We start from the raw sequence: 13,771 nt of genomic DNA on the forward strand, positions 1-13,771 counted from the left end.
TAAATATGATTTTTAATTAGCATGTAATTACTCAATCTTTTACGATTTTTCCTTATTTAATGAAACATAATTTACATGCAATACAATGTAATTATGCATAAAAATGTATCTATATTAACATAACATGCAACGTGCAATTTAATATGCAATCCCTATGTCATGCGACATTAACATAATCTAATGACATACAATTATTGATGCAACTATCCTAATAGGTCACACATTTAAATTAATGTCTTGTTCAAATAATTTTGGATAGAATGGGAGATTTTCCATATCCCGTGCATCGTATCTCGTAGTTAGAGATCAAATGGCTGTCCAAGTACATTGTTGAGTTCAGAAAGTTTCCTAACTTGAGGAGTATTTTAAGATTTTGTAGATATTACATTATTTAAGTAAATATCTAACGTAATATTCTAAAAAACCAATAGAATATGTATAATGTCTAACAAGATATATCAAAATATACCAAATCACTCAAATAAAGCAATAAAGATAAGCACCTTACCTAATTTGAGGATACTCTTTCCAAACTTGGACAAAGCACAATTGGACCGGATCGCAACCAGCTCCTCAGCGATGAACGGCGAGCAGCGGCAACGACTCGTGCACGGCGGCGGCAGGCGGCAGGCGGCTTGGCATGACAAGGCTAGCGTGTCGGCACCGGTTGACGAGCGTGGCTTCATAGTGGAGGCGTGCCCCTTTTGGAGTCGTCTTAGAATGCACAGAACGTGCTCCTCATTTGAACGGTGGTCAAAGTCCTCCTTCACCCAATTTCCACGACTTGGCGCTCGCTCTCTCTGACTTCTCCTCTGTTGGTGTCATCTCCGGCTCCGCACTCCTTCGGGGACGTGAAGACAAGTTCTTCGTTGGAGGCTCGACCAATTGCGATCGTTCTGGACAGCAACGGTGGGCCTAAAGACCAGCGCCAAACTCGGCAGAAGCTTTGCTATGTTGGTCTCTAGAGCTGGGATGCTAGTTCTCGCCGGAATGCTGGTTGATGGGTGTGGAGTGCAGCACCAAAACTCACGTTCTCAGTTGAAAGAGCAGCAGATCAGCAACGGGGGCAGTGGATAGTTGTCGTGGCGAGGCAAAAGGTTTGCCGCCGTCGAGCTCCGCAAGGCAGCTAACGGCGGAAACGATGACGCGACGGAGGGCGGTGCGGCAACAAGATGTCTTGGCCAAGGTGTGACCATGAGCTTCCTCTCTCTCTCTCTCTCAATGTGTGTCCCAATGTGTGTGTCTCTATTTTGGTTTGAGAAAGAATTTGCCGACCTCCAATTTCTAAGGCATAACGCTCTATTTATGATGCGAACCTAAGTTAACTTCAATATCATGAGCTTGACTTAAGCCTTTTCTACTGTGATGGGCTCTAGTAACCTAAAGATTGTCCCTAATTAAACTCTGAATGGGCTGAATTAAGTTAAAATTAGGCCAATTAAAGCCCTTCTCATGTGATTTTCAGCCACCACAACCCCTTAGTGCCAGCCGAATTTCGGCTTCTCTTGCGGGCTCAACTTGTCGAATTTCAAGCTCAAAACCATCCGTCGGTCTAATGCAATTAATGAAAATATAAATTATATAATATATGCTCTAAAATTATAAAAGCAATATGCTCCTAAAATTATATGCTATATGCTATATGCCATTTAATTTTAATATTTTTATTTATGGATTAAAAATCGATCTCCAATTTTTTATACAATAAATGAATGATTAGAACGCCAAAATATAGGTATCAACTCCACCTCAATAATTTAACAATAAATTTTACGAAAAATTAACTAAAGATAAATTTGTCATTGATATATCAATTTAGGTTTTTTTTTATCAAAAATTAATTTGAACTAAATTTATCATAAGTAAATCACTTTGGGTTTTCGTAGTATTAAATCTAAAAGAAAAGAAAAGAGGGAAGCTAAGAAAGTGGCGCCACTATAAGAGAAATCATTACAATGGCTGACACAAGTAACCTCGAGCGCAAAATACAGATATCATATTTCTCACCTATCTTTGAGTCTCATGTTACATTACATTATCCGCTCTGGACAGCACTGTACCGACCATGCAAAGCATTCTAAAACTCCTACTCACTTTGATAATATTCACCGTGCTGATGTAAAACAACTACTTCCGTATGCAACCTAGTGACATCAACGATTCTGTAAGCCAGTTTACACTTAAAAATGGTGCATGGCCTCCAGGACATTTGCTGCCCAAACAGCACCAATTCAAAAAAGAATTGCATATATGGGTTGGAGATTTGAACCTCTAGCTTCTTTCGTCGCCAACCCAGTTGTTCTTTTCCTTCGGCCCCGTAGGACCGTCTTCGCCGTAAAGCTCAATCGGAAGCTTGTCAAATATGTATGCCACCGCGTGTCCGAACATATCCGGCAAGGATTTGATTACTTTGTCCAGCTTGGTTCTTGAATTGTAGACGACAGTCGGACCCCATTTTCTCATATATTGCAACCAGCAAGGCTCGCCAACAACACCATCTCCCAGATATTCGGCAGCTACAATCTCATAGCTGGTGCTCGAGTCCACTTTAAAATCACTCCGAGCTGCGTCATTCCTTATCCCAATCCTAAGCATTTTCGATCCCTGAATGTAGGTTCCGGGACGAGGGTAGCTAGCGTGCCCACTTTTTGATGAGTAAATAGCCGCTTTGTTTCCATCTATAAATTCCAAATCACACGCATCCACCCACTGGCCACCGCTGTGCTGTGAGAAGTAGATGCTCCACAGCTCTCCACTGAAGTTGCTTATACGGAGAGTAAAATGTTCCCAGTCACCTACATGCTGTCCAATGCTCAAAGGAATATTCATGCCAACTTTGACAGTGGCTGGCCCATTGAAGGGGCAAAAGATCCACATCACAATGTCTGTAAATGTACCACCCAAAGCTGGCTTCACATGGACATAGAGCTTAGCTGAATCCAAGTTCCCATTCTTGATGCTATTGTTACGCCGATCACTAGGCAAATCAATCCAATACTCCCCATCGTTTTTCCCACCGCTAGGCAAGTTTGAACCACTTATGTCTATGGGCTCCCCTACGGGATCTCCTTTTCTGTGTAATAGCGATCCATTTTCAAAGAACCATGAAACAGAAGATGGCAAGAACACCTCATCTGGGTGAAAGAACACGGTTGGCCCATAGTGCTTGATGAGTGTGTGGACCTGATCAAGGTTTGGCATCGCATTCAGCACAGGGTTACAGTTCTTTAGGCACGAAATACATTGTTCGTCACCAGAACTCCAGCAGCTGCTGCAGGAAAAAGTCCCAACTGAGACACCTTTACCCAGCATTCCCCTGTGAGTTGGTCTAATGCTACATACTGTCAATGGCAATAGTGGATATTTTGAAATGCTGAGAATCACGTGATGATTTTCACACGTATCTGTCAAGTCAGACCGAACAACTCTGACTTCCTCCAATGCAGGCTTAGCCGGCTGGTTAGTGACCAAAATTCCCATAGGCTTGTACCCCTCAGGCGCCTGAGGTAGCCAGAAATAACCACCTTCCCCACCATCTGCGCCACCATCATCTGAACTCCAAATAAGCGTGTAATCGACTGGCTCCTTAAGAGCTGGTGATTTACCAGATGTGCATTCAGGAGGTTTTATACCAGAAGAAATAACTTCCCTTGCCACTAGCACGAAGCCTCGCAAAGGTCGATCATTTGATTGGCAGTAGTGCCCCAGACAAAAAAATCCATCAGGTATTGCCACAGGCCTATAGAAACTGACACCTTTTCTCTCATCACTTGACCAATCCCAACCCCAGATAAATTCAAACCTTTTGACTTTACAGACTTCAATTTCCCCAAGATTTATACTTCCACTGGCAAATTCATGACCTGGGATCATAAGCAAAACATGAAGAGATGAAAAGGAAATGAGAAAAGGTTAAGCTCTTTTGTCAATAAGCCAGAATGCCATAAGACGTGCGATAACAATGCAACAATTTTCTGCAATACTTGATACAGAGTGCGGCACACCACTACTAACATCATCAGAGAACCAACTTCTCGAGCATGATAAAAACAGCAAGATAGCTATACCAGCAACTAGCAGCTTTCTTCATACAGCATGCCAATAACTAACCAGCAAACAATCAAGCAAATTACTAAACAGGATTTGGGAAAGAACATACATTCAGGTGCTTGGAAATCAAATCACATGTGGAAAATTGCAACGGGAGTAAAGCAAAAAATCTTCAGATTCTAGCTATATATAACAAAGCACGTCGGCATTGACATTTGACAGGCAGTGTTGCGACGATCTCACATATAACTAGAAACTCTTGACATTTGTGTGCTCTTGTTCTGTTTTAACACTCTTGACTCGTAGACCCAAAAAAGCCATCAAAATCCATGGGCATTATCTAGAAGCTGAAGGAAGTTTCCGCATTCTGGAATCAATAACATCTCCAATAACCCATTTCTCCTCCAACAATGCAAAGTGACTATCATTATTGCGACACCATTAATTCACTCGAGATATTATACACTTTAACCCATGTCATACCAAGACTTACAATTTTGTATCTTGTTCCAATGCTAAACAAAACAATGTAAAAAAAGCATCTTTTATGAATTAATTCCAGTTTCCCGTATTTGGTGCACAATTTGATTCATCCCCGACTTCTTTAATGAATAAATTCCAGTTTCCTCGTATTTGGTGTACAATTCAGTTCATCCCCAGACTTCTTCACCATCCTAGACGCCTGCTGGGAGCAGCTCATTGGCCGGGTCTCTCGTCCCGGGCGATCACTCCCGGCCCTCATCCAACCGTCCACTTAAAAATCGAAGAATAGCAATCGGCAAAATTACCAACCCACGAACCAATCCCAGCAAAGCTAAGAGGCCACCGGAGATTTGCCATGACCCAACCAAGAAACAAACAAAAAAGATATACATTTAAAATAGAATAAAAACAAAATGCTCAAGGAGAAAAGTCAGAGAAAACGAGCCGATCATCCATCGCCATCGCATTACGAAGCAAGAAACCGCTTCGCAGTCTCGACATTCGACCCAACAGAGCAAAAACGACGCCGCACCAACCCACCAACCAACCTGGCGGCCATTCGGGGATCGGGGCGGGCAGAGAGAAGGGCTCGGGCCGGCGATGGGGGCGGCCGCCGGCGGCGGCCCCGGTCCAAGACAGGCACCTGCATCCGACCATCCTCCCTGGCTTTCGCGGCGGCGCGGCGCCGGATCAGAAGCGCGCCCCGCCGTCTGGATCTGGGCCGAGCCCATGAGGAGGCATTGCGAGAGAGAGAAGGGAAGAGGGACGTGACGCGCGCCATTGTAGGGGGCAAGGCTGTGCAGCGCCATCTACCTTTTCGTCGACATGACACGGAAAAGACACGGGGGTCGGTGTTGGCCCTGCAAAAAGGAAAAAGGATTCCGATTCCCTCGCGTTATTATAATTATTGTACCCGTCGGTGTTGTGTAACTTACAGCTGAGCCATCGAGAGTGTTCGGCTCCAATGTCGGCCTAATGATGTCGAGGAATCTCCTGAATCGCCCGAAGCCGGCTCGGAACCGGCGGAGGTTTCCAAAGGAGTCGGTTTGGTTCTTGGAACCAATAGATTAAATGTGAAATTACTTATTCGCCCATCCGGACAAGATCATATTTAATTTTTTAAGAAAAGTTTCCGATCAAAAAAGAATTTAAGAAAATAAAACCCTAAAACCCTTAATTTGGAGTTCACCCATTAATTGAGTGCTAATTTCATCTCACTATTATCTCATCTAAGTCGTCTAACTATCTCTCACTTGTAGCCTCAACTCTTAATCTTAACAAGACTCACAATCTCGACTCTTAACTTTTAATATGAGTTCAATCTTTTTTATTGATATTGCAACTAAGAATATGCAAATTCTTTGTTTCTTGCTTTACTTCCAGCTTGCTAAAAAATGTCACACTAATTGTGTAAAGTTTGATAGAACCGGTTTCATGGACTCGCATGAGAATTAGATCGAACTAGCGGTCCAATTCTCGAGTGGATCCATAGAATCAAAGGGTGGTTAACGATTTCAATATCCTTAGTGGACAATTTATGGTTCTAATGTGGAAACTACCTATTTGAACCATGTCCATCCTTAATCGAAATATTGAGCGCTCTTCTCAAAATATACAGGTATATCAATATGCAATGGTAGAACTTTTCTTTTTGGTCAGAATTGTCCAACTTCACTCGACATATTATCTCTAAATGAATTTTCATCTCACAAAAATCCCGAACCATGCTCCACGGCACATTCACCCCAACTTTCAGTACCCTTAACTCAAATCCATCTTCTGATTTATCAAATTTGTCAATCCCCACGTTACATCTGCTGTGCACTCATCTCCAACTCGTGTTAACGCAGATGCACTTTTAACAGGATATCGAACGCGATGCTAATGGACGGATCAAGGGTACTGGTGCGGGCGGCGTTAACGTCTTCCATTTGTTTCCTTTTGTTCTTTATAGGGGGGCTGAAGGCCGATAAGGTTTGTCGGCCTAACCTCACCAACACCAAGCGAGGGCCACAACAGCCTCGCCGGTTCTAGGCATCGCGGCCTTGCCCGGATCGGGTGAGGGCTGCGGCTCCCTCGCCCAGCCCAGCACATAGGGCCTGCAAGGCCCTTTACCGGTGAATTTTGATTTCGGCAAGGAAATAAGTACGATCACAATCACTTGTATCCTCCCACACTTCAAAATTTTGTAACGAAAAACTCCGTAAGCATCATAGTAAAGATCATACAATCTTGCGCGCCGATTGGTAAAGCACGAAAGGGCCTTCTAATTACGATTTTTATGCGCATGCACAAGATGGAAAGCAAATCTGCGGCAGAGCTCTCAAGGGATCTTTCAGAAAAATCAGTGAAAAAGTCGAAAGATTGATTGCAGCGCTAGCCAAGCAAAAGGCTCGCTACTTATTGGCCAAGGTAGGAATTCCATCAGCCTCTCGACTCCGTGAAGAGGTCAAATCAACAGTTTCCATTAATAATTAAAAACAGCACAGTAAGTACCTCACATACACCACTCGAGAATTGAGAATCTCTTGTTCTCCATTGTAGAGGTACCCTCTACAAACAGTCGCAGCGATGAAGATGAGAAGAGCATATTGCTGGAGACATACGAGGAAATAAAAGAAGAAGAAAAAACCCTATAAGGGCTTGATGTTGACCATAACTCCAGGATCTTGTTACACCCCTCACAGTGTAAAGGCTCAATGGGGCCCAAAACTCCCGCTTGAATTGCATCACAAAAACCATTCAAGGGGAAAGGCTCATCTAAGCTCTCCGCAAGGGCCAAAAGGTAAAAAAGGTCTTAACAATCTAATCATGCCAAAAAGGAAGAAACACACCTCAAGAAGCACAGACCACGACTTCAGGAAACCATCGTACATGGAATCACCCATAGCAACCTAACGAGCCTTTGGCCACAGCTATAACGGTTCGAAAAGGTCGAACGAATAACTCATTGCGAACCACGGAAGTAGGAGCCATTGCCCCTCGGACGGCTGTAGTCATTATCCAGGTTGCTTCCCCTGCCCAAACTCTGACCACCCAGGCGTCCCCTTAGGCCCTCTGATTGGTATCCGCCTCTGCCTCTTCCTCGTCCTGGCATTCATTCGAAGAAAGTGTCAAATGCAGAAGTAACGATGATTTATAAGCATAATCTTATCTTCATGTTCTCCAAAAAGATACTCGTCAAACATAATCAAGACTTTAGCTGTTCCAAATTTACAAGCACTTGCAGAGAAATGTCACTCAAACCCCAAACATCACTTTAACAGTTTAATTGTGACATCACCAATATCTTTATTTCTATCTCCAAATGAACAGGAAATTATATTGCAAACCAATTTTATTGCACATACCCACTCACCTGTAAACTATAGTTACCCCATAAAATCTATACTCTCACTCTGTGAAACACACAAACCCTACAAATAGTCTGAGAGATCAAGCCTGCACACAGATGGTGAAGATGCTGCAAAAGACTCATCTCTAAGCAAAACCTCTAGGATAACATAAAAATCATGAACATTAAAAAGCCGAATACACCAAGGTCCATGAATAGGCACAGCTACTGCTACCAATGTTGGAAGACACTTTGAAATGTTAACCATATCATCATGGAACACTTCCACTAAGGAAGGAAAAAACAATAAAGCAGCTAGTTATATAAGGCATGAAAAACAAAAAAGATAAGACCACATACTTCCACCTCGAACACCGCCCGTGGTGTTTGCTCTTCTCTCTTCAACGTAAACTGGCTTTCCAGCCACCATAACAGGAGAAGCCTACAAATTAAAAACAAAACAAAAACTATAACTATGTTATTTTCCAAACATATGTACTTTTTGAAGTAAATTATATGTGTAACCAAATCAATTATAAGATACACAACAGCATGCACGAAAACATTTGTCCCCTCTGATTCTTACATGGTCAATTTTAATTGATATGTTCCTATGCCACTTGTATGCATCACAATAATCAGGGATTAGAAAGCTAACCATTATGCCCATAAGTTTAAGATTTCAATAAAAGAATATATCATTTATATCGAGTATATTTCTTAACATTACACAAATGTAAGCCAGAGCCAGAACTTAGGCATCTAATAGACTGGATGACAACTGGAAGACAGAAAAGAGTTGGGAGACATTATCACGACAACAGAGATGAAAAAATTTGAACACTAGACCCAAAGGTTGGACACCATGTGAACAAACCGGTTTCCCAACAGCGGTTCTGGGGAACGCATCTATAAAGTGTACCAAGCATGTTTCTTAACAGATGAAATAGAATGCGTTGTGGAGAAATATTTGGGTCTTAATATAAGGACAGAAGGATGACAGCCAAAAACATAGATCCACAATAACACATCTATGCTAAGCAAATAACTAAATAAAAAAATATTCTGTAAGGCGCATGCAATGCGTTATAGATGAGCTACCTTTAATGCATTCTGGACTCCAAAAAGGTCTTCAAACTCAACAAAGGCATAACAAACACCAATTTCCTGCACGTTGCTTCCAATTTTAGCCTCCTCCAACATTACATATTAAGTCAAAGCCAAGTGGCTCATAGCAAAAGAAAAAGGTCAATGCTAAGTGGGACAGAACCTTCCGTATCTTGATAGCAACACCATCTGGTCGGATGGTGCCAAAGTTCCTGAAAACCTCCTCAATGTCCGCATTCGTAACGGTTGGGGGCAAATTCCTTACGTAGACAGATTTCGACAGACCTGTCAGAAATGATAAAGGCCAACTTCAAAATGGGCCTTGCTACAAGACTCCAGTGATAATGCACAATAATGGTCTACGTAGATAAACATTCAATACCTCCCAGCTAACTTATCTAAATATACAATCAGATGTAAAGTAGAAAATCAAAATTCCAAATCACAAGGAAGTTTTATCTGTTTTCCAGATATTCTTTAAGACTGGATGAAATGCCCCATTTCCACATAGTTGTTTTCAACATCTAATATACACTTCACTATAAAGTAGGACAGTGGTATACATTTCTCAAATAAAGATGTAATCTTCAAAAAAATACAATTCACCACAATGCAGACACCTTCAAAGAAAACTATCATGACTCACTGGATAAATCACATGTAATATATTTTTCATAGTAAAGCAAAACAATGCATAAGTAATTTTCCCATGGTCTAAATGTAAAAGTTCACCAAAAACCCAGTAAACTTTAACTAATCCCTTGTAGAAACATAATGGCAACCTATGATCCCCCCAACCCCAACAAAAAAAAAAAAAAAGAAAAAAGAAAAAGACAGTAGCCTTCATCTTCACCAAAATGATCAACACCAAGCAGCCTAGAACGAAATAGGAAATCACAATTACATGACATGATTAAGCAACAGCATGAAAAATTATAAGAATACAACCTTCATCTTCACCATAACCCTCATCTGCTGCCTCAACAACTGATACAGGCTCAACATAAGGTGTGGGTTTTGGTAGCTGAGCTGGAGCTGCGGGCTGTGGGTTATATTCCCAATCTGACATGTTGGGAAGAGTCCTGCCATAAGATGGCTGTGCAGTGGCTGCTGCTGCTGCAGCAGACTGCGCTTTCGCAGCTCGTAACTGGCAAGCATACAACATATAGACCAATTGAGACCACATCAAGCAAAAACAAAAGAATATGACTTTAATTAAAAAAAGAAATAGTAAAAATTATATTATGGAAAAAAGAGAGAGAGAGAGAGAGAGAGAAAGAGAAGAAGAAGAACATATCGGCTACATCTTCAGCCCTTAATTTGGACTTGCATCATGTATTTGACAAGTTTATTTTCTCGTGCCCTGAACATAAAACCAGCCAATCTAAAGCACAAGTTATAAACAATTCCTTAATGAGCACTCCGCTCCCAATTGGTGACCCCAGAATGTCTCACATACATGAGGGCGTTAACCATTTACCATCAACTTAACATGATCCGCAGAATAATTTATTGCTAAATGAAATTTCAGATACCAAGAGTTATAAAAAAATTTACAACCACAGAAAAGCGATCCTTTCATTTATGCAGATGAAATACTTGATTCAAAGTCCACATTCGAACTCTTCAGAAAAATTAAGCTGACAATAAAATGGGTCAGAGATGCAAATTGGGTCTACCTCCTGACAGGTACTTAACTTAATAGTCAGCTCAATCAACTATACACCTATAAAGATAAGCACAACCACAATCTTCTGCCAAATACCATCTAGTCACCATTTCATGCAGACCAGATATGACTAGATTCAAACTTCCTGTGTGATTACTTTATAAATTCTTACATATAATGCACAAGCTCTAAATAGCATCAAATGAGTAGTAGAAATAAAAGCGGGATAAGAGGACAAGCAAAGATAAGCAGCAACAATAGAGCAGATCCATACAATAGAAGCGTAGGTTTTCCTCTGAGGTTCTTCCGCCGGTTCATCCAGAACATCTGGAGTAACAGGGACAGCATCCAAAGTATGAATCGAAATCGAATTGTCCTCCGCATAGGCATTTTCTAACGCAGCTTCAGCTTCAGCTTCATCGTAGTGCTGTTGTTCTTGGAGGTTGTATTCATCATCCAGATTATCTTCTATATTTACTGAGTTTACGTATTCCCTTGGCTCTTCCTCCAAAACATAGTTGTGAACTGCCAACACCCATATTAGATGCGCCAAAGCAAGAGAAAAGAATTAAGCCTATCTGAAAACAAAGGCTCAGGAATTCTTCATGTAAAACCACCTCTAAACAAGTGTGACAGACTTTTCGTTAACTATGGGAAAATCATTTGCAAGAATCACAAACTTTTTATATAAAGATTTTCCGATCCAAGATTTTATCCTTTTCCATACTGTATACATCTTCTGAATACACCTACTTTATTAATGACAGGATCAAAATCATTGTTCATGTCGATGATATAAAGGCACACACATTTGACATTTTGGATAAGATAAAGGGCAATATTCTAGGATAGCAAGCAGGGACATTAATGGTTACAAGGAGACCCTATCAACCACACCGCAACTCCAAGGCAGAGGGAGTCTGGCAGTCACTACTTTGACACATTCCAAATAGCATGTATCATGTCCCAACAAGAAATTAATATTTACCTGGTGGATCCATGACAGGGCTAGATGCGTTTAACTGCACGTCAATTCTGCTTTCCGATACCATGGGAGCAGAGTGCTGAGGTACTGTTGCATCTTCGAAGAATTGAAAGATATCGTTAAGGACAAAGAAACCCTTATCCTGAGGTGCGAGAAAGAAGGTTTGCACAAACTTCCTCCGGACGATGGAGTCCTTAGTTTTAACCAGACCAGAGACCATCACCACGATACCTCCATTCCAAGATTCAAGAGAGTTTATTGTCTTGACCTCAATCGTAGCCAAGTTTAGTGACATGAGAAGAGAATGGATTTGCTGCACATGAAAAGGAGAAGATTGTCAGCAAATTCAACTATATCAATACCATAATGCTCGAGTTTAAAATAATGAAATTCAGCATAAGTTGAATAAAGCAAAAGGGGAAGAAAATTGATTTTCAAGGTTTAGCCACTACTGTTGATAATAGGAATTAATAGAAACCCTGTCACAGCCAAAAATGATCCAAGAAGATATGGTCATAAGTGCCATGGGTAGTGTTAAGACTTCAAAAACAGCCAGCAGCCATTGCCACCTTTACGAACAAAGAATTTAAACACGGGTAATGTTTCTCACTAGAAAAACTCTGTCAAGAACAACTTCACATCAATTTTCAAGATAGAGAGTATGAAGAAGGTTCTGTGCTCCTACTTTGTGTACGAAAATTTATGTACAGACCTCTGGGGATTGTATGTATGACTACATCTTAAGATTATTTTCTACGCAGATCGCTACATTCTTCCGTTCCCTTATGTGGGATTTCTCCACTTACCAAGTAAATAACGGAACCATCCGGATGAAGAGTAGAATGACATCCCCACAAAGAAGCGACACTGACAGCCTAACATAGAGGGAACTGCCAAAGACCATTTCTCAGCCACTAAAATCCTCGACTTTTTTATGAACTAGAAGCGCCCATCTGAAGTATCCGAACGTCTTAACCTACGGCGGACATTTACAGATCTCCGCAAAGGGAATCACGCCGCACTCGGGAGAAAAGATGAAATCACACCCCCGCACAAACCTCCGAACGAGGACCACTCAACAACAGCAAAAAGCAGAACTTGGGCGTCCCAGGCATATATATAGATAGAGAGAGAGGAGGGGGGGTGAACATGACTAGCCAAAAGCTACCGCAATCAGCAGAAAACGAGCTCCGACGACTGCATAGAACGAAGGAACGAGCCGCTAACGACGGACGAGATTGGAGCGCATCCACCACTCACCAGCATGGTCGACCCGGACTCGCTGCTCTCGCCGTCGACCCGGACCATGGAGCTGGTCTCCGTGTAGAACTGATGCGCCAGCTCGGGACGCTCCTTCAGCACCTGGTAGTACTGGCCGACGAAGTAAGAACCAACCTGCGCGCAACCCAAAAAAAAAAGAACCCTCCTTTCAATAAGCATCAACCGGAATCTCTCGCCGCGGCCGCCGCCGCCGCCGCCGCCGCCGCCGACGCAGCCAACGGAGAAGACGTCGAGGGAGGGGGGGGTGGAATCACCTGCATCGCGGTGACGGGAGCGGGGTAAGAAGTCGCCATTGCAGAACCGATACCGGCGTCACTGAATCTCAGTCCTCCCCAGCCTCCAACAGAAGCATCAAAACCACAAAAAAAAATATTAAAAATAAAAAAGGGGGAAGGGAAGGGGGTGTGAAGAGCTCGAGCTCGAGCTCAGAGGCCCGACCAGACGACCAGATCGAGCCCGGGGAGGGGGGCGACAGCAGAGAGGCAAAAACCCTAAAAATCTCAGAGAGAGAGAAGAGAGAGAAAAGAGAGATGGTTAGGGTTGATAGGTGCAGAGATGGAGGGAGAGAGAGAGAGAGAGTAGCAGCTCTCAAAAAGAAAGCGTTGGGCGTGCGATAACCAAATGAGGCGAAAAGATAATTTAAACAAAAAAAAAAAGGAAAAGAGGAAAAAAAGGAAGGGGAGAGGGGAGATCCGGACCCTTTTTGTTTTTTGTTTTTTTTTTTTTTTACGGGCCCTGCGCAAAATCTAATTTTTATAAATATTACGAAATTGGGGAGGGTTTTGGGCTCGCGGAACCGGCCTAAAATCGGAATCCATCTGGAGTTTACCATAACTTCATAAGAGGCAGACCCAGAAAAAAG

The 13,771-nt window shown here is 42.2% G+C and overlaps 2 protein-coding genes across 2 annotated transcripts; both read right to left on the reverse strand.

Moving 5' to 3' along the window:
- Positions 1–1,974: 1,974 nt before the first annotated feature.
- On the reverse strand, positions 1,975–5,281 carry LOC104425227 (hypothetical protein). The gene is made up of 2 exons (XM_010037853.3): positions 5,082–5,281; positions 1,975–3,863 (listed from the first exon to the last, which is right to left on the reverse strand). The coding sequence occupies exons 1-2, from the start codon at positions 5,188–5,190 to the stop codon at positions 2,272–2,274; spliced, it is 1,701 nt and encodes a 566-aa protein (XP_010036155.2). The 5' UTR covers positions 5,191–5,281; the 3' UTR covers positions 1,975–2,271.
- A 1,699-nt stretch (positions 5,282–6,980) lies between these two features.
- LOC104425228 (nuclear transport factor 2) lies at positions 6,981–13,545 on the reverse strand. Its single transcript, XM_010037854.3, has 9 exons — positions 13,164–13,545; positions 12,889–13,023; positions 11,632–11,941; positions 10,918–11,168; positions 9,923–10,121; positions 9,138–9,259; positions 8,969–9,034; positions 8,228–8,309; positions 6,981–7,623 (listed from the first exon to the last, which is right to left on the reverse strand). Exons 1-9 carry the CDS (start codon positions 13,200–13,202, stop codon positions 7,481–7,483), a joined length of 1,347 nt encoding a protein of 448 aa, XP_010036156.1. The 5' UTR covers positions 13,203–13,545; the 3' UTR covers positions 6,981–7,480.
- Positions 13,546–13,771: the final 226 nt, after the last annotated feature.

Source organism: Eucalyptus grandis, chromosome 11 (genome assembly GCF_016545825.1).
Source record: "Eucalyptus grandis isolate ANBG69807.140 chromosome 11, ASM1654582v1, whole genome shotgun sequence".
In the NCBI taxonomy this organism is placed as follows: domain Eukaryota; kingdom Viridiplantae; phylum Streptophyta; class Magnoliopsida; order Myrtales; family Myrtaceae; genus Eucalyptus; species Eucalyptus grandis.

Excerpts from the sequence above, each read along its gene's own strand:
- LOC104425227 (XM_010037853.3), bottom strand. The coding sequence starts at position 5,190 with ATGGTCGGATGCAGGTGCCTGTCTTGGACCGGGGCCGCCGCCGGCGGC. Across the intron at positions 3,864-5,081 it reads GATCCCCGAATGGCCGCCAG|GTCATGAATTTGCCAGTGGA; the intron begins GTTGGTTGGTGG and ends TTATGATCCCAG.
- LOC104425228 (XM_010037854.3), bottom strand. The coding sequence starts at position 13,202 with ATGGCGACTTCTTACCCCGCTCCCGTCACCGCGATGCAG. Across the intron at positions 13,024-13,163 it reads CTCCCGTCACCGCGATGCAG|GTTGGTTCTTACTTCGTCGG; the intron begins GTGATTCCACCC and ends GGTTGCGCGCAG. Across the intron at positions 9,260-9,922 it reads GGGTTATGGTGAAGATGAAG|GTCTGTCGAAATCTGTCTAC; the intron begins GTTGTATTCTTA and ends CATTTCTGACAG.